Source organism: Acipenser ruthenus, chromosome 11 (assembly GCF_902713425.1).
Source record: "Acipenser ruthenus chromosome 11, fAciRut3.2 maternal haplotype, whole genome shotgun sequence".
Taxonomy (NCBI): domain Eukaryota; kingdom Metazoa; phylum Chordata; class Actinopteri; order Acipenseriformes; family Acipenseridae; genus Acipenser; species Acipenser ruthenus.
The window spans coordinates 38792283-38813523 of NC_081199.1; the positions used below are offsets into that span (position 1 = coordinate 38792283).

General features: G+C 36.3%; 1 protein-coding gene across 2 annotated transcripts in view; it reads right to left on the minus strand.

The window, feature by feature from the left end:
• Positions 1–21241, minus strand: part of LOC117427160 (inactive dipeptidyl peptidase 10-like) — a 158905-nt gene that overhangs the window by 93751 nt on the left and 43913 nt on the right. Inside the window, exon 1 of one of the 2 annotated variants that reach the window (XM_034045563.3) lies at positions 3421–3903. The exons of the other annotated variant lie outside the window; for it this stretch is intronic. Within the exon in view, the coding sequence (XP_033901454.2) occupies positions 3421–3474 (54 nt within the window). The 5' untranslated portion in view covers positions 3475–3903. Of the gene's footprint in view, positions 1–3420; positions 3904–21241 lie in introns of those variants that run through there. 2 annotated transcript variants of the gene reach the window in all.

The following is a 21241-nucleotide window of genomic DNA, read 5'->3' on the forward strand; positions in this document are numbered from 1 at the left end:
AAAGGCATGTCCTATGCAGGCAGGCTAAAATAATTGAATCTATTTAGTCTTGAACAAAGAAGACTACCCGGCACTCTGGTCTAAACAAAAGAGCTCTTAATAAGCCTTTTCATACCTAACCTATCATTCTTCACCGATTCTTTCTTTTCGTAACTGTTCTCCAGTACAGCTTGGTATCCATTTGTACCTTTTCTCTCTTGGTCCTTCTAATTTTATAAGATCATCATACTCACAATCCATGCAATTTTACACGCACACCCTGCTCATAAACAAAAACACCCTCATCTTGCAACAGTACAGTCTATGTCTATCAAACGAGGAGAACACTTGTACATTATATCTCATCCCTCTGTTAAACTTTATAGAGCTCCAAGTTGACACAATTACAAATAAAATATGTAAAACTGATGGCAGAACAATTTCCAAGGCCAGCCCTGCCATCTTGTATCCTCTCTGCTTGTTCTGTTTAAAGTGTTGCAAGCCCAAATATGATTGAGTGAAGATTGGTGCACATGACGCACCATAAAGCTCCTTGCATAATGATTTAATGCTGCTTATTAGTCTCACCCTCAGGGCTCAGCAGAGCTCTCAAATTTAATGCAGACAATCAGCTGAGGTAGCCACCACAAGATAATCGATTTGATGCCTTCTAATTATAATAATTAATCATTTAGAGTAGCTGGACTATGCAGACTCTCCTGGGTCCCTTCTTTCAATTCCCATCATTTGAAGTGCAGTGAGTAGCTGTTGCTTAAAATACATTTGACGTGTTACCAAGATGGTGAAACCTCAAGTTTGAAATAAACGTTTTCAGACAATTTTAAAGAAGTACTATTGCAGGAATATGAAGGTCTTTTTTCCTATGCAACCACAGTTTAGTGTGAACCTCCTGCAGCTTGTACTAAGATTTAAACAGACAGCTAATGCGATGTAATAAAATGCCTTAGTTATTAATGCATAGATAGATAGATAGATAGATAGATAGATAGATAGATAGATAGATAGATAGATAGATAGATAGATAATATAGATAACCTGTCAAGGGGACCTGAGAGATAAATTGCAACCAGACATATATATATATATATATATATATATATATATATATATATATATACACACACATATATACATATATACATACATACATAAAGTTGTAGTCAAAAGTTTACAGACCGCAATGGTAATTTTTCGAAAACAAAGAATTTTAGGAAAAATCTTTTGTAGCAAAAGTTTTGTTTTTATGGATGAGGAAAACAAGTTACAAGATTATTACAATTATTTATTTCAGCAATTTTTTGGCAAAACTCCAAAAATGCAAATTCAAAAGTATTCATACCCTTTGATGCTATGATAGTATTGACAAATGAAACAGATACTCGTACTAGTTTTCAGTTAACCATATCTTGAACTTGAAATAGAGAACCACACGTCATGTTGTGTATTATAACAGCTTGAACCTATCAAGGGGACCTGAGAGATAAATTGCAGGCAGCAGTGTGTAGTGGTTAGGGCTCTGGACTCTTGACTGGAGGGTCGTGGGTTCAATCCCAGGTGGGGGACACTGCTGCTGTACCCTTGAGCAGGGTACTTTAACTAGATTGTTCCACTAAAAACCCAACTATATAAATGGGCAATTGTATGTAAAAATAATGTAATATCGTGTAACAGCTGCTAAAAAATAAATAAAAACCAGACATCTTAAGATGGAATGACAGAGTGAAACAGTCCCTGTTATTTAAATAAAAACACATAGTGTGAACTGCTATTTACTTTTTTATGTTTTTGTCTGCGTTTTTATATTTTTGTCTGCTGTTTATCAGTATTAGATCAACTTCGAGTTTGCAAAGACATTGCACATCATAGACACAGATATCAGTGCCTGATTCAGAAAAGAAGGAGGTATAATAATATGTAGACCCAAATGCTACAATAGATAATTAATTTCTAACTCTCATATCATAAAACACCAAACACATAGCTGTTGAAATTGCTTTTTTTTTGTTTGTTAGTTTTTTCTGGAAAAACACCTCCTAGAGTAGTTAGGGTCATTACTGCTGGACTGCTCACAGTCCTGACAGTTCCATTTCAAGCACTACTGAGAGCTCCTGTGTGCAGCAGACTGTCTCAGTGTGACAATTCCCTGTATTTTAATTCAAATAAATGTACACTTAGAAAATATATATATATATATATATATATATAGAAAGTAATACCATATTATACTTGAGTTTCTGCAAAACATGAAAGAGAATTAATACAATTTTTTTTTTTAAAAATCTGTAAGGCATAAACTCCAGAGATAAACCCGATGACAAGAAGAGAATTCCTATCTTCTATAGAGTGAGCACACAGCACCATCTCTGGCAGTCTTATCCCACTCCCCTGGAGATCATTAATTATTCATTGGTCTGACAGGTGACTATTCTCTTAGAGCCATGAATCCATATAACAGTGGCATCTGCATCACAACAACCAATTATTCCCAACAATTGCTAATAAAAAATCCTAATAAAAGCTAACGGAGAAAGGTCAGGGACCAATCAACACATTTTCTTAAGAATCATAACCTTTTTAAATCAAATTATTAATCACATTAACTATATATATATATATATATATATATATATATATATATATATATATATATATATATATATATTAGCTCAAACAGCCAGCTTCCCAACATTTCGATATGTTGTACATATCTTTCTCAAGGGAGCCTGTGTTTGAATTAAAACATTGGAGGTATTTATAGGTTTTTGACGGCATGACAACTAATTGTTATTGTTTACATTCAAATCCATGATTTAATCTTACATGATGTAATGGTGTTCTATATATTGTGACATATATCATGGATTTGAACGTAAACAATAACAAGTAGTTGTCATGCCATCAAAAACCTATAAATACCTCCAATGTTTTGATTCAAACACAGGCTCCCTTGAGAAAGATATGTACAACATATCGAAACGTTGGGCAGCTGGCTCTTGAGCTAAATATATATATATATATATATATATATATATATATATATATATATATATATAATACAGGTGTTAGTAATTGTGCATCTTTAGCTCTTCTGTCAAAACTAAATTGCCACCAGTTAGTAAATTAACTAACACTGACAAAGCTCCAGAAAAACAGACTCCTTAACAAATATAGCCTCTTAAATATTTTGATGTAATGCTTCCTTCACTCCTAAAATCAGTAAACTGGTCGTTTAGCACTATAGTATTACATAAGCACAGAAGCATACTGAACACTGTAAGTTATTACCGGTGTCTGCATGTAGACTGAGGTGCATTTACTGCATTTCCATATACACTAATCTGACAATGCGCATAACAAAGTTTAGAAGGCAGGTGTTGCAGCATATCACCGTTGTTTTATTTTGCTTCCTTATTTGGTTACCTGCTCTTGTTGCTTGTTTCCTCTCTGGTTCTGTTGTTCCTTTGTCGCCGTCATTGTAAAATCTTGCAATTATTTTAACTACAGTTTGCTGATCTTAACTGTGCAGAGGGTGGATTCCAAAACCACTTTCTCTATCAGTTCAGGAACCCGGTATCGTCAGGGTGCGGGCACAGAAAAGTAAAGCACCAGCGTTCTCTGAGCAAGTGTCAGCAACAGCAGAATCTATCGAGACGCAGGATGAAATGGAACTGTCACGATTCTGAGCTGCCACAGTCTGCGGTGATACCTGGGGTTGTGTTCACATTCTGCAAAAGCACAACCTACAGAAGTACAAAGCCTGCAGCTGCTGACAGCACTGTAGCATCCAACCAGCAGACTTCCTTGATGTGCTGCTGACCTGTATTTTTGTTTGAGCCCAAATAAAGCAGAAATGGATACCGACGTGTACTGCAGCGTCCGTTTCTTCTGCACATCTGGGGCAAAAATCTAATTGTCAAATTCAGTTTCCCTCCTTGGAAGGAAGAGACCATTTAATCGTGCAGTGGAGGGGGTGACCCATAACATATACACCCATTAACCAGCACTTATTAGCAACAACCATATATTGCATTCAACTGAACCAATTCCTCTGCACAATAAAGCTGTTTTACAAAAACCGTCGAACTTTTCTAGTAACGGCATTGGAGTATGTTTTAACCCTTCATTGCCCAGGGTATGTTCACATACCTATGTAATGCCTATTTTTTCAATGTCAAGTATATTGGACTGTGTGTGCAAAAGTATCACTTGTCCAGCAATATTTAATGCGTGGATTTTAAAATGCGGATCTGGGAGGCTTTTAAAATGAAGAAGAAACTATGGGGTACGTTCTACCACAGGCTTAGCAAGAAACATCAACAATTAAGATAAATTACATTGTGATTTGAAATTTTTACTAAAATAATTTGGTTAGATAAATGGTTTACTAAAAAGGTCAAACGAGCAACCGAGCTCTGTTGTGTTGGCGTCTCTGCCGGTGAGGGTAGAAATTAGCGGCTGCAAGTGCATGAATCGTGTAAATTACCATAAGCTCTGCTTATTATTATTTGTTTATTTAGCAGACGCCTTTATCCAAGATGATTACAGAGACTAGGGTGTGTGAACTATGCATCAGCTGCAGAGTCACTTACAATTACGTCTCACCCGAAAGACTGAGCACAAGGAGGTTAAGAGACTTGCTGAGGGTCACACAATGAGTCAGTGGCTGAGGTGGGATTTACAGCGGGGACCTCCTGGTTACAAGCCCTTTTCTTTAACCACTGGACCACACAGCCTCCTATGCTTAACCTGTAGTTCTAGCGTGGACGGCTGCTAAAGCTGATAGGTGAACGAGGAAGGGAAATAACAGTAAAAACATCATTAAATCAAACACAGGGTCCATTTGAACCACCCAAACGACGAAGCTTACGGCGTCCTTGCACCCTAAAGTAACAGCCACTGTGCTTTTATTTGTTCTGTATTAAACCCCAGTTAATGCACTCAGACACTGGCAGTTCACAATAACTAACACAGGAGATACAAAGAGCTGCGGCAGGTTTACTTCTGTATCAATCTAGTCCAGTAGCGCGCCTGAAAAAGTGGGTGTCACCGTATGCAAATGAACCGTTTCACCAGAAATAAAGTGTTTCTGCCCAAAATTAACGTATTCTCGGGGAGGTGTTACAATAAGTATCAATGCTTCCAAAAGTTATTATAAATACACGGTGAATTGACAAAGGCTATATTCTATGAACAAAGAGGTCAAAGTACAAATACTTTATTTAATGTAAGTATTTAATTCTAACGTATTAAGCGACACTATTATAACATGTTAATATATTTTTAATTTGAATACATGCAGACTGACTTAGCTATTTATCTTTAAATCTCACCTCAAGGTTATGTTAATTGTTTTCAGTTAAGCCACGATTACGATTCTGAAATTAGCTTTTGGTAAGGCTTATTTCTTTTTTGATCTTTTTATTAAGCTACTGTATGTGAATGGTGCATGTCATCAGCTATATTTTATAATTATATAGAGTTTTACTGGCACACATTTCTTAATCACTTTTCTACTTTATGAGCTGTGCGTTCACTGTGGTCCCCAACATCTATTAATATTCTGAGAGGAATTCATAGATATGATATTTGAAAGGATAATGTAATGTACTGTTCTTGTTTCCATAGCTTCAGGTTACCTTCTCCAGAGTCACCAGTCCAATTCACCCATTGGGGTGTGAAACACACTGTTGTTCTTCATAAACAAGTCCCAGAGTAATGAGGGGTCTGGGCTTTCTGAGGATTGATGGATGATGGAATATCACAAGCTTGCAATACTTTAAAGTGACCTGCATGTAAAAGAAATGTTATACCAAGTCAATATTAATCCTTGTTGAAAATAGCATGTTGTCTATCCCATGGAGCGAACTGTACACCTAATGTGAAACCGTGTGTTGAATATACAGTAACAACTATGCTTTCAACATGCACAGGGTGTTTCAAAAGCCTGGAACCATAGGTCAAATAAAAAAAAAAAATCATCATGCATCTGTACTCTCCCATGAATGTGGCATTTAGGGGTTCTAGGGGTGCATAGAGTTACACAGATAATACATAAAAGTTGAAAGGCTAGCAATGCACCATCAGCCATACAGTACAAGTAGATGGTCAGTCCAGACCTGGATGGTTTCACAAAGTCAAAGTCAAAATCTAAAGTATTCATGATTGACTACGTCTTGGGCCAGACCATTTGGATATTTTTTACAGATGCATATGATTAACTTACTTAATGAGATAGAAAGGAGGCCTCATACATTGCTCTTAGTCACACTGTGTTCTGCACTGAATAAACAGTAATTGCACATAAATCTCCTTGACTCTCCAATGTAATGCACTAACAGAAACTAATCACGTCCTCCAATTTCTTCAATAAACTGATTTATCATTTAGCAATTCCACTCTATTTTTAGGAAGATATTTTTTCAGTTTTTAAACTGTATACTGTAATTCAACTGCCTGAGAAGTTAACATGTTGACTATAAAGGTTGTCTTTTCTGGAAGACAAATAATTACCAAGGCTTTAAAACTCATTGTCTTACTTCACACCTTTGGTGGTCATTACGTTATTTTCATATTGACTTGGATGAAATACATTTATCTTGCTACTCGCCCCGCTATGAAGGAAACCTTGTTCAGGAAGTCTCACAATTTCTTCAGTCTCCCACTGAAGTCTTCCTCTTGTAGTCCACGATAAGCAAGATACTTTACCAGCCTTTAAATTGTTCAGTCTTCAGATGTGACTGTTCTTTTACAAGATCTTTCCATACAAAATGTTCTGAGTTGAAGGACATTCTCCCAAGAGCCAAGATTGGAGGTATCTCATGAGTATATCCAATAAGAATAGAAGGTATTTCCAGAAGCATTCTGTGATGTACGCCTACCTACAGCCAAGCATATCAGCATATATATTGTCAAGCAGACAACATACAAGCATGGTCTAGCAATGGTTAACCATTGCAAATGATGGACAAATCAGGGTTGACCAGGTATTATGTTCATGCCATGGTTTAAACAGGATTCAGATATCTTTGCAGGTCTGCAACAGTACCTTTTAAAGCCTATAGGTGTACTGAGTAGTTTGCACTGAAATAGTTATTTGCCTGAAATTCACATAGATAGAGGGTCTTGTCTAACAAATGATCAAATACAGCTTACCAAACAGAAGCTGTAGAGTGGCTGAACGAGATTGTTTTGTATGACATCTGCTTTCTTTCACATCAGTGCAACTCAATTTATTGAGCAGAGCTGGGGTGTCAACAAGGCAAACACAATAGCCCTACAACAATAATTTAGCTATCTCAGATGATTGATGACAGTTTTTGACAATCACACTTTCAAAGCTGCAAATGAAACAGATGAAGAGCGTGTGAAGACAAGTAAACAGAAAAGAGTGTCACAAGACACTTTAAGAAACTACATTTCACATGCCATCTGTTTTTTTTTTTGTTTGTTTTTTTTTTTCCACACAGCAATGCTTACAGCCTTGGACCAGCTATGAGTATGGATAAGTACAGGTTTGACCAATAGCAGCTGAAGAAGCCACCAGCCTCAGTATTTCTTATTGGTGCATGTCTTGCATCCACTAGGGGTAGCGTGTTGCAGGGGGGTAGATTCATGGTTACACTCTGGTGTACCTGCTGAACTTGAAGAAAAGACGTGTTTGAGAGCCATTGAGGTGCATAAAACCTGTGAGTTTTATAGTCAGCAGGATGTAATGACTGAAACCAAAAACAATGTGCTGATTTTTAACAAGAAGAAAATATTAGTTAAGATAATTGATATTTCACAACAAGAAGAATATATCAGTTAAGATAACAGATTTTTCAGATCTGTACCAAGCTGCTCTTTAAAAGGTATGTGGACATATTAATATGTTTATGTAATATTTCCTAGGTATCTGTGCAAAAATTATCAGGCCTTTTTTGCGTCTATAATTATTGTGTATTTAAATAGTAGCTACTTAGCAAATACATGTGTAATTACACATAATTATAATGTTATTCTGCATAGTTATGATGTACTTAATGTGTAAACCTGTTTGCATGATATATGTAAGTACACAATTGTATCAGAAAATGGTTAGGGTTAAGGTTAGGGTTAGGGTTACATGTACAAGTACATATGTATTTACTAAGCAACAACTATGTAAATACATAGTAAAGTGCTACCTTTTTATTTAATTTTATTTTTGTGTGCGCTTTTTCATGATGGCATGATCATGTTCTGTACATTTAAAGGAAAAGTTTACCACTCACTTTTATGTTCTGTCTAATTATGTATCTTTAAAGTAATGTATTTATTTATTTATTTATTACTTTATTATTTGCTTGAGAAGGTATGCCCATTGTGTTCAGTTTCCAAGCTGTCTTCCCTTAAAGTTTACTGTGGTGTTGATTGGGAAACATTCCAAGGTTTTATAACTATAATCAGGGTTAAAATGCTGTGTAGCTTCTGCAGTTAAAAACAACACATGTTGTTAATCAAAGCAAGCAGCACCTTGCTTAATGATCTCAACAAGAAATAAGCTGTTAGAAATGTATTGCATTTGGCGATTGTTATTGGTTTGGCTGAGAATCAGGCCATTTAAAACCACTTAAGTATAAAAATAAAATGGTATTGTGTTGGCTTGTGCATGCTACTGCGGCTCCTGGCCACATTTAACTAATGTACTGTTGTTTGTGTATTATAGAATATTTGAGCAGTGTGTATTCAAAATAGCTTTTATTTATCTGGTTGTTTTAAATCCCACTACAATAGATGGTTTTAAATCGAACTTAATTGCAGCAGGAACTACACCCATCTGTTTTTTTTTTCTTTAGGCAGTTCAGACATTATACATCATTATTATACTCCTCTATATGGAGTATCCCACCTGTACATCAACACCAGTTTAGGAAAGTGACAGGAGATTCAGCTCCAAGGCCCATTCATGCACCACAGATGATACTTTCCATGACCTTGCGCATTACTGGAAGGAATGTGATTGGCCTGTATTTGTTCATCCATGAAAACAAATCCCTACTTTAATATAGGCTTTTTTTCACCTGTATTGGAATTTGTTGGCCCTTATTCACACATTGAAGATCACTGATACTCTATACATAGAGACTTAATATAAAAAATAAATAAAACAAATATAAAGGCTAAATAAACTCATTATTTTAAACTACCTTTGATCTTTATACACAAGAGTCGTTTTATATATTTAACACAACATTTTAATTCCACATTTGTGGACCCAGGGCCCAAAGGGGAGACTGGTTCAAGCTAATCCTATCCAATTCTAATGCTCTCTCTCCCTTTAAATTGATCTATAAAGTGTGCATATATGCACTGCTTGACTATATTGCACTTCTACTGAATCGGGTTTCCTAAAGGAGTCTGGAATACATGCATGTGCCAATCATTTGCACTTAAAAAGCAAACGTAAAAGAGGATGGTAAAATATTGGAATTTCTGTCAGTGCATGTTAGGGGAGTGTGCCAAAAATACACACACACATCTCATAGTGTATTGATGTTTTTTACTGTCCCAGATGAGGGTTAAAACCAGGGCACGTACTGTACAGCACAGCACAAGAAATTAGATCCTGTAATAAGCTGCCCGAATCACTTCAGTGTAAGTCGGCTGTCATCCACTTTTTGATGCAACACAATAGATTATCATTTAGTTGCTAACTGTAAGGGAAAATACTTGTTCGTGCAAGCTCATTATCATATTAAAAAGGTATCCTCTAATTTTTAGCAAAGGTTGAGCAGATCATCCAGAGCCAACCCAAAAGTTATGCAATAAAAAAATTAAACGAAGGAACGACTGAAGGTGAATATTTGCTCCATTAAGTTTGGGGGCAGGTATACTGTATCAAACTCCTACAATGAAGCTAAAATGCACTTTCTAGATTGTTTTATCATATCTGCAGCACGCCCATTTGAATTTAAATCAAAGAACTGGATTTCTTTTTTTAAGTCACTATCTAGCAACAAATTCCTCAATGTTCAGATTTGATACATTGAATATTTTCATGCGATTTCTCACTATAATAGCCAATAAATGCAACTTTCCTGTATCACACACCAAGCTTTACAGTACATTCTTATAGTGCTCCTGTTATAGCGCTGCCCTTTTATACTGTAAAACTCGGTTTTAGGACAATATGATCATGGCTTCCATTTGCCCCGTAATACAATCTGATGCTTATCCACAGCTGTTGCAGTATTGTACATGAAACTTGGTTAGGCAATCTGAGTTTAAATCCATAGTGGACTTTTTTTGTATAACACCAGTGTCAAAGCCAGGTTACCTAGCAGTTTCAAATACAATGCTACTCAAAATAGCTGTAGATAAGCAACATATTATTAAAAGTGCATATTATCAACTTTCAATAGAATGTTCCAGAAAACTAATTTTTCAAGACGGCTGTGGACCAAAAGTAGGGCACTATTTTGAGTTACTAATGTAGGCAGAATACTTGCACTGTAACCCTGTGGCAGAGCTGGCTGCAGGGGTGACGTTAGACCAGGGAAATGAAAGAATAACACATAACGTACGGGGCTAAACCGAGCCGCAAGGGTGCTCAGCTTTTTATCAATTAAACAAAAAACAAACAGTTCAACAAAATACACAAAAAGGGCACTCTGGCCAAAGTAAAACAAACACAAACTATAAATACACTTTTAGTGAAATGAGTACCTTGGTTTGCTTTCTGGTAGCACTCGCACACACACTTAACTCCTCTCTGTTCTCAACTCCTGAGCCCGGAGTTGGTCTTTTATACTGTGGCTGGAGCCTTAATTACCTATTAAACAACTACCTTATTATTATTTATTATTATTATTTATTTCTTAGCAGACACCCTTATCCAGGGCGAATTACAATTGTTACAAGATAACACATTATTTTACATACAATTACCCATTTATACAGTTGGGTTTTTACTGGAGCAATCTAGGTAAAGTACCTTGCTCAAGGGTACAGCAGCAGTGTCCCCCACCTTAAGGCTCCAGCCACACAATATAATAATAATAATAATAATAATAATAATAATAATAATAATACATACATACATACATACATTAATTAATATATACTGATTTCAAATGACATGTAAACACAGTTTTCAGAAAACATTATAATTTTATTATTGAACTGTTTCAAGTAAAGGAAACAGAAAAAAACATCTTTCATTACATGAAAGGGTGATATACTATCAATAATTCAAGCAAATATGCAACAGATTGATTTCTTATTAAATAATAATAGAACAAAATCCCCCCAGCCTAAAAATAAGTCTTATGAAGATCAAAGTCTAGCAGCAGTCAAAGTCTTCAACAACATTATGGATCTTAATGTGGTTAAACATTGTGAAATAAATACGTAAATAATCAAAAAGCGTGTTGTATCTGCCCCTAGAATCGTCAAGCCTCTAATGTAAAATGGTTAGCTGTTTTTTAAGCTTTACAATTGCACATTCATTGAGTTCTCACTTAACAGGTCATTTTATAGAATTGTTTTCTTTATACTAATTTGTTCCATCATATAACGACAGGACAACATTTGCTAAATGTGTATAATAGACTGATTGAATACAGGCGCAACTGTTATGTGGCTTGGTTTAATGATCTTTGTAATTTAACATTTTCAAACCTATTAATCACCCAATTTAGCTGATAAGCCAGCAGAGCTTATGGCATCTAATCAGGAAATGGCTAAGTGGTACCATCAAGACTCTAAAGTTTAAAAAGAACACCCACTGTTAAGCATTTAGTATTTTAATGACTTTGAAGCTACTAATGAAAAGAGATTAAATGGGTCACAGGTAATATGTCGAGAAGACAATATTCTCAAGGACATTGTGTGCATATTTCAAAGCCAATTGACTTTCTGCTTTAAAAAAATAAAAAAATAAACTGGAAGTCTTATTTGGGAAATGTATGGATGATAATGCACAAAGAATGCATTAACAATAATTATTATTTATTTCTTTGCAGACTAATATGTTGACCGATACACCTAAGGGCCATTGGTTATCTTGAATAAGTATCTGTCATTTATTCCCAAAAGCAATTCATATTAATATCGTATCGTAAAATCTCATGATAATAAATGACCCCAAAGACTGTAAAACATCACTGTGTTGGTAGCAGGCTTTGAGATGCTCCTTTCTGCATTCACACAAAATGCTAATGCACTACTAATTGATCTTACCATAAAATGTAAAACTTCATGAATAATAACTAAGGCATTTATAGGCTTCAAGACATTTTAATGTCCAGCTTTTTTAAACTATTCAAATTGATGGGCCAGTGCCTCTCGATGAATGCAGTGTCATTGTTGGAAGCAACAGAAGACATATTCACATTATATACTATGAAATGAGTTCCAATAAACAGGCACTGTCTTTTTCAAATGTATCATAAATGTTATTAATTAGATTCTGAGATATCTGCAAATCTGTGGGTTGGATTACAAATCAATGGTTTACAGGACAGCCCATACACCCTGTATGTCATCCTCTGGAAAGAGTTTTTTTTTTTTTGTAGAAGAATAGCTTGGTAGCCAAGGCAAGTAAGCAGCAGGAATAGCAAATGCTTAACTCAGGACTCAGGAAAGTGTGCTTTAGTGCTGGAGAGCACACTTTACTGTAAATCAACATACTGTAAATCAGAAAATTCTGGCTGTTTTAGCAGGGTTAAGATTTCAAAATACACACACCTTTTTCCATGTTTGGTTGGCTTGCCCGACCAACCAGCGGGGCAATTTGTATTACAATGACGGAATCTTCATCAAATTGATGTCATAATAGGAACATTCTCCTATGTCAATTCCATTGCATCATGGATAGGACCTCAAAATATTTGTGATGTTTTATTCTTATTTCTGATTATTTTTTTTCTGTATTATTATTATTTTTAGAGGGATGTCTATCTGTTCCTTTTCATTAAAGTTTCCAAAATGGATTGAAGGCTTTGAAGAGATTTGCCCTTTTTGATTAATCATCCACATTATCTGAAGCTTCCTCTGCTTTTAGTAATATGACTTCTGCGGAAATGCAAATGGTAGGAACACCCCCCTGTCATTTACAATCTGAACATCCTGCTGTGTAAATATTATTAGCAGAAGTAACACAGAGACCTACTTCACCACTTACATTAGGTGTAACAGCTAGCAGTAGCTTTTCTGATTGATAGCTCCCACACTGATATCAATTTGTTTCCTTAACTGTGCTTCACTGAATATGGCAAATGTAACACTCAACTTCCCCAATATCCCATCAGTTTTAATTATCTCGTCAGGACCTTCTAGAAGAGATACATCCACAACCCTATGAACCTCAGTTGTCTACATACCTATGACATTGTGCACAAATAAGGTCTTTCAAAGTCCATCTCTACAGGCAACCAGCAAAACGTATCTGTCCTAAACATCCTGCTGCTCTGCTACATACAGTATACTGGTATAATTTAATCTACCCAATGCTACAGTCAATCCCACAGGCTCAGACTTTCATGACATGGTAAAGTATATTAAAATGACTGATTTACAGTATGTGGAATAACCTCTTGTGTTCGTAAGATACATGTGAAAATAGGTGACATCCAGACAGAGAGACACCTCCATATATCTCCACAATCTGATCCTCAAAATAACTAAAAAAGCTAAATAACGTAACTAGATTCATCACAATATTATAAGTTGTTTACTACGATCGTCTCCACTATAGCCCTGTTGCTGGGGATTTTATCCCCTCAATATTAATATTATTATTATTATTATTATTATTATTATTATTATTATTATTATTATTATTATTATTATTATTATTATTATTATTATTTATTTATTAGCAGACACCCTTATCCAGGGCGACTTAAAATCGTAAGCAAATACATACTAAAAGAAACTAGCAACTACTTAGAAACCTGCCAAAGTCAAACTGCCAGTACTGTATTTTAAGCGACACCCCTAACACTAGCAATAACACTGATTGATTATTGTATTGTTTATTTAGCAGACGCCTTTATCCAAGGTGACTTACAGAGACTAGGGTGTGTGAACTATGCATCAGCTGCACAGTCACTTACAATTACGTCTCACCTGAAAGACGGAGCACAAGGAGCTTAAGTGACTTGCTCAGGGTCACACAATGAGTCAGTGGTTGAGGTGGGATTTGAACTGGGGACCTCCTGGTTACAAGCCCTTTTCTTTAACCACTGGACCACACAGCCTCCTATATTGCTAATAACCAGTGTGAAGTATTTATCCCTCATCAGTACTGACACTAATAACCAGGGTGAAGCATGTATCCCTCCTCAACAGTGACTTTATTTAGTATTTTTCATATATCCCAAAGCCACTGTATCCCAGAGGCTGGTTTGGACATGCAGCTTTAAGATATTAATGTTGTTTGTGTGTTTGAGCCTTAGGCAAATTGAAATATGAACAGAAGCAGCTTTTTTTTTTTTGCTGAAACAAAAATCATTGCTTAAAACATAGCTATGACAGAGGAGGATAAGAATGGGGTCAATGCAGCACAGGGAAGAGTGTTTCTTGATTGAAATTCATGAAATAGACATTTGGTTAAAAATGTGCATTGCAGAAATCCACTGTGCCGGTGCTAAACTCAGTAAACCTGTGGTGTGTTTTTCCTGTGCTATGAATCTCCATGGCGAGTTACAAAATACATTATTTCTTAGAGGAACAGTACCATATGTGTGGCTGTTAGGATACAATAAACTGTAAGGCCTTAAAGCATTCTTCTTAGTCCCAGTTTAATAGCACTACCTGTAAGCTGCACACTACCTGAAGCTTGCATGCTGCTTTTGTAGTTGTCACGGTTAAAATGTAAAGATCTGATTAAAATGTCAACTTCAGCTCAATATGCTGTAGACGTCTTTTGTATTCAGAATTTAAAATGAATTCTCATCACACAGTGTGTTGTTAAAAAAAAACGTAATAATGTGGTTATAGTCTGGATTGGAAGTTTCAGCTGTCAACTTGTATATAATTCTCTTTGGTCCCGCTAGTACTGTAAATGCTTTTGGCTCAATGCTATTATAAAAGATGTCAATGTCCTTTGCCAATTATTCTACATACCAATACATGACAACCCCGATTTTAGGTAGCTCCTAATATTATTCATATCAAAGTGGGTTTTCTGAAACAATCTGACATGGATGCAGTTAACAGAAATTTTAGACAAGCTATCTTTTATGAAACTGACAGTTCTGCAAGACTTGGATGACTAATGCCCAACAAAATGCCTATCTGGAGCTTTCTGCTCATGCATTTATGATGTGTATGAAGCGCTGTTTGTCAATCAATGCATTGCTAACACTTTCTGACAGCAGGATCACATAAGGCACCCTAATGTTTAGTATAGTTACTATTTAATATTTAAAGAGTAAATAGTTTTGAATGCCATTTTCACTGCCCCTTAACTTTTTGTATCGGAGCTGCAAGCATTATATTGGCGGGGAAAAAAAATACAGTGCCCACATTATCTCCATGATCTAAGGTGTCATTCAGGTGTGGTATATACGTGTTTTAAAATAAAACCTTATATGGCATGTTCAGGAAGTCTCCACTTATGTCCAGAAGTTGGGCTGAATATTGACATGGAACAGGGAAATAATTTGTGTCATAAAGCAACACTGTATCTCTCAGCTAATTGGTGAGAGGTGCCATACTGTAAAATAACGGTACAGCTTAAATATGAGTGTCAGTCCTTTAAACTGCTTTAAGTCATATGCAGTATTCATAACATGTATAGTACTTGAAATGCTTTGCAAGGTGTTGAATGATACATCTAGGGAGGGGTTTTGATTGATTTACTCAACAGACAGATTTCATTCATTACTGTCAATTGGAAGGAGTTTTCTTGATCCATAGCAGCACTTCAGGTTAAATCTGATCATTTACTTAATATAAAAGACACTTCCCTTTATCAGCTTTCCAGTCCAGTTTAATTACATTCTGTAAGTTATCAAAAATGGTAGGTAATGCATGGTTGCAGACATAAGCCTAATTTAATTCCAGAAACACCCATATGGATATGTGCCAGTAGCACTGAAATTAGAACACTCTTCCTGGCCTGATATCTCAAATATTACAGTCAATTGTTGGCAAAGCATTTAAATGAACTCTGAAAGTATGTATTTGCATGAGTGGTATGAAGACAACTTGAATCCTAGTTTCAAAGGGTCTTTGACTTCATAAGGTATTCACATGATAAAATGCCATATCTTGAAGAGCGGTGGTGGTAATTGTAAAATTAAAAAGGAGAATGCTGACTTCTAAAAAGCAGTCTGTCAGAAGAAGAGATATCTTAAGTTGAATTAGTTTGTGCAGTTTGCTAGAACACATTTAAGAGTAAAATACAGTAGTAAGTACAGCATAAGCAAGCCTCTCTTTTCCAGTATACTTCATTCTCTGTTTAACCTTTTAATCGCCTGTAATGAAGTTGCTGCTTGCGACTGATATATCTGCTTAATACAGATCTTAAAGATCAGACAATGCCAAATAATCTGCCCTAGCCACAAGCTAATGTGATCCCCATATTTACTAGCACCACCTCCAAACATACACCAAGCCAATGCTAACTAAGCCTCCAACAGGCATTTACAGTAGGTTTGTAGTGTTTATCATTTTTATTTCATTTATCATGACATAGAGCTGTGTAAAATAAGTCTGTCATTCTCCTATGCACTGGCAGTCCACTGAGGAAGTGGGGTTTATTCTGGCGATATGTTTTCCTCTCTTACGGCAGTCGTCCTTACATTTTAATAAAATAATTTCTCACTGATACAGGTCTGCTACTTAGACATTTAATGAGCAATGCTAATATGAATGGTGTGTTCTTTCAAGCAAAACACACATAATTTTTCAATGCAAATTTTTAACAAAATCGACTCTCCAGTGTGATATGAAAGCATCCAATATACATTGCTAATACCATTTCTAAACAACACCAATTTGCTCTAAAGTCTAGCATAACAAAGAGTAACAACATTTATTTTTCTCACTGCTGCATTCAATTACTAAAGCAATGTTTTTTAATCTTTAAAGAGGATTTCAAATCAATATATTTCTTATTTCCAGCAGCACACTGTAGTACAAGAAAGTCTTTGGTAGACCATGTGAATGGAAAGAGCAAAACATATCACAGTTATCTTAACTAATGCATTATAAGGGACTTGTGAGCATAGCCAATTCTATGAGGAGGAAAAAATGATCATTTTAAAGCCTTAGTTATTACTCATTTAGGGAATATGTAATGTTCACTAACTAAAAGTACCAGTTTCCAGCAGGTGTTCATAAAGCTTCATAACCTTCATAGTCTGTTAATAAGACCTGATTTTCAAAATGAGATCTGAGATCCCACTAAGCCATGTGACAACACCTGGAATACTATTTTTTATTGCACCAGATGTTAACCCATTTCAGCCAGATTCATGATTGATTTAGCTAATGGTATTAACTGTCTAGTTTGTCAGTCTACATTTAAAACCTGTATTTAAAGTCATGCTGCAATCATACATAACACAGATCACATAATAAATAATGGATTTAAGAATCTTGTAAGTTGTATTGCACTAATAGTAGCTAAACTTCTTGTTAAATTAGTCCTGCTTTCCCCTTATATAACCCCTGTTGCATCATAGATTGAATGCTCCTAAGGGACTGGATTGTAACCCAGGATCCGTGTTATTGTAATTTTAGTAATGTCTGACTTTCCATTCGTAAAAAATTACTTTAATCTGCTACAAAGATATAGCCTGATACAAGCTAATCTGAGATCCAGGAACAACCTAACACCATTTCTGATATGGATTCAATGCACAGTACTGCCTATAAACTAACAGCTGAGCTGAGTCACAGGCTGCCTCCTACACTGCACCCACCAAGATGCAAACCGCTTTTGCTCTGAACTCAGATGGATTTCAAGATTTTAAGGTCATTCATTAAATTGAAGGGATTGATTCAAATAAACCAGAAGACTTGTGAAGGTAGAATATAGTTTATTTGCTATTCCCTGGTGTGTAATGCTCAGGAAATAAAAGACGGTGTCTGCCTGAACTATATGAGCATCATACAAACATGTTATATGTACACCAGAGCAGCTATTAAACTACTGTCGCATCTTGGAAATGTCAAGGTCCATACAGAATATATACACAGAATATAACACAGAAATTGAGGTTTAAGCGCTTACACACACCTTAATTATTACAAAATAAACAAAAACAAAAATAAACACCTAGCTCCTTCGGAGTGCTAACTGTACCCTTATGCAGGTCCCTGACTAGCTCGCAGGATGGCTAAGCCGTTAACCTGGCATAAAACAACACAAAAAACACACTGTTTTTTTTTTTTTTTTAAATACACACAGTACTCACACTCGTGACTGCTCAGAATTATTATTATTGTGAATTGTCTATTATTGTTGTTGTATTCTTTACTACAGCTAACCGATATACTGTTAACTGGGTCAACTGTGTTGTTTAAGTCACCAGCCCTTGAATGTCTTTCTAAAAACGAGCAATTAACAGTGTGACAGACTCTGTTTTCTGTGATTTAAAATGTATTTACTCTATAGTACGATGTTTAAACCCTCCTACTCTGCAATATCAGAATATATGTTTGTTCCTTGAGGAACTACTTTCCTCCTCCCAGATATCAACAAAGCCCAGTACTGAAATATTCAATATAATAATATACAACGTAGTACAATAAACAGTATTGCTGGATCCTAAAAGCAATACTTTGCATGTGATTTAACACAAGGTATACAGAGGAGAAATGGAATGACATTAAAAATCGCTGAGTAATGGTAAGGCTATGGTTGGGTGAGCATCACAATATACATCTTTATAAAGAGTGGAAGAATAAATAAGTTACTTGTAGGGTATTACAACAAGTTTAATCCTTTTTTGAAACAATGTTATCTGCTGCCTTTCTTTCTAAGTGTGCTTGATAATATCAAAGTACAACATATTCAAACATTTAAATATACTGTAACTTCTCAGACAATAGTATTAATTCCAAAAGCCCCTTTATTATGGTGCTCTCCTTTATAATGCTGCAATCTGGAGCCACAGGTAAGACCATACAAATTGTGTAATGGCATCATGGGCAGAATAGGAGCCATGACCATAACACCTTATATCCTGTTCCACAATATAAAGATCGCCTTATAAAGAGGAAGCACTGTGTGTATTATCCATCCATCCTAGGGTGATTTGCTTACTGGATAACGCCACTGGCTAAGAGTAGGGTTGCACACAATTTACTTTACTCTGCTTCAAATCTACATGCAAATTCAGGCAGGATTATATTGTAAAAAAAAATAATAATAAAAAAAGTTTGACATTTGTCCCTGCAATAGGTAGGGGGTTACAGAAATAAGATCCACGATAACTAAAAGCCTGACCACCTGCTTTAAGACTATGAGACAAGAGTTTGCAAAGCACAGTGTATATGTTGGTAAGTATTCAGAAAATAAATCACAGAGCTATTGAGATGTTGACGAAAACAGGTGAAATATATCATTCAGACCTGTAGTAGCAGAAATCACAGTGCAGATTATAGCTGACCAGCTGCTAAAGAATTACTGTAATCAATACAGGACATGACAAAATGATGAACTAGAGTATAAGCAGAAATTAGATACATATAATAGGGTTAGGGTTAGGGCTAATAGAAAATGGGACCCCAGGACACACACATACACACAAGTTCAGTATACACAAAACCTATTTAATTTTATTACCTACTGTAACAGTATACAACAACTGGATTTGTTTGTATGCTATGGTTTGACTTTGAAAGACCTGCCCTTTGGAATGATGCGGATGGTGTAGTTAAAGTGGCCGAAAAGGGATAGCAGGTCGAGCTTCGTGATGGAGGAAGAAACTTGAAAAGTGTTGATTAGGAGGCGAATGCGGTCTAGTTTGGATGGAGGAAGACGAGCCGAGGAATTCGATGGAGTTGACTGAACCGATGGTTTTATTTTCAGAAAGTAGACACCGCTTGATGAAAATAAGGATTTTAGATTGGAAATTGCTTGAGCTGGAGGGTCTGAGGGAGGAGATATTAGTAGAAAGTCGTCGAGGAGATGCAGAATAAATGGAACGCGGCGAGAGGTAAGCAGCAGCCAGCAGAGAGCCTCGGAGAGACTCGAAAATCTTTGGGCTACTGCCGCAGCCGAAGGTGAGTTGTGTTGCGAAGTAGAAGTTGTTTTGCCAGCTGATCCCGAACAGGTGACGGTGAGGAGGATGGATGGGCATTACTTTAAAAGCATCTGAGATTATTATTGTTTATTTCTTAGCAGACGCCCTTATCCAGGGCGACTTACAATCGTAAGCAAATACATTTCAAGTGTTACAATACAAGTAATACAATAAGAGCAAGATATCGGCTTTGGCTAGCCAAGAGCCTCGACCAGCTATCTTAATGCATTTAATGGTGTCCGAAATTGTAATATGATGGAGAGAAAACTGGAGGTGAGGTATAAGTGCATTGATACTGCTTGTTGACTTGCCACGGGGAGCAGAAAGATCAATAACCAATCTCTTCTTGCCTGAAACCTTTCGAGTAGCATTGCCAATAGGGTTGATTCGATAGTTAGCGAAAGGTAAACGTGGGTCACATGATTTTAGAGTGACTGATAAGTCTCCGCAGTCGATGACGCAGTGATCCATGAATTCGGCAGTAGCAATAGGAATGGAGATCAGATTAACGTCCTTACCTTCTATGATATTGCGGCAAATCTGGGTAGAAAGAGAATGACGGTGAATGAAAGTGGAGACTTGAGAGCCGGACGCTAATGCAGAAGCCAGCTTGTATACCGGAAGATCGACTGCAGGGGCTGGAAGCTCGAAGGGAAGAGGTGGGGCTAAAGCTGCAGTGGTCGAAGATGAAGGAATGGCGGCTGTTGTTCATAGTAGAAGGACGCGGTTATCGATATCATCGAGCTTGGTGTTAATGGAGGCAATAGCGTCTACTACTAGTTGCATCAGAGGCTGGGAGGAATGATAGGCTCCGCTGAAATGGCTTTGCAATCAAATTTGAAAAGAGTGAGCCTGTCCAGACCAGATGAAATGATGATGCCTTTTATATATATGGTATTGAGCAGTTTGGAGATGGTCAGTCTGGAGTTGTAAAGGATTAGGAGTTGTAAAGGATTAGGAGAGCGGGTCCGCTTGGAGCGGTGAAGCTGCCAGCTTTGCGGAGTTGCTGTAGACGC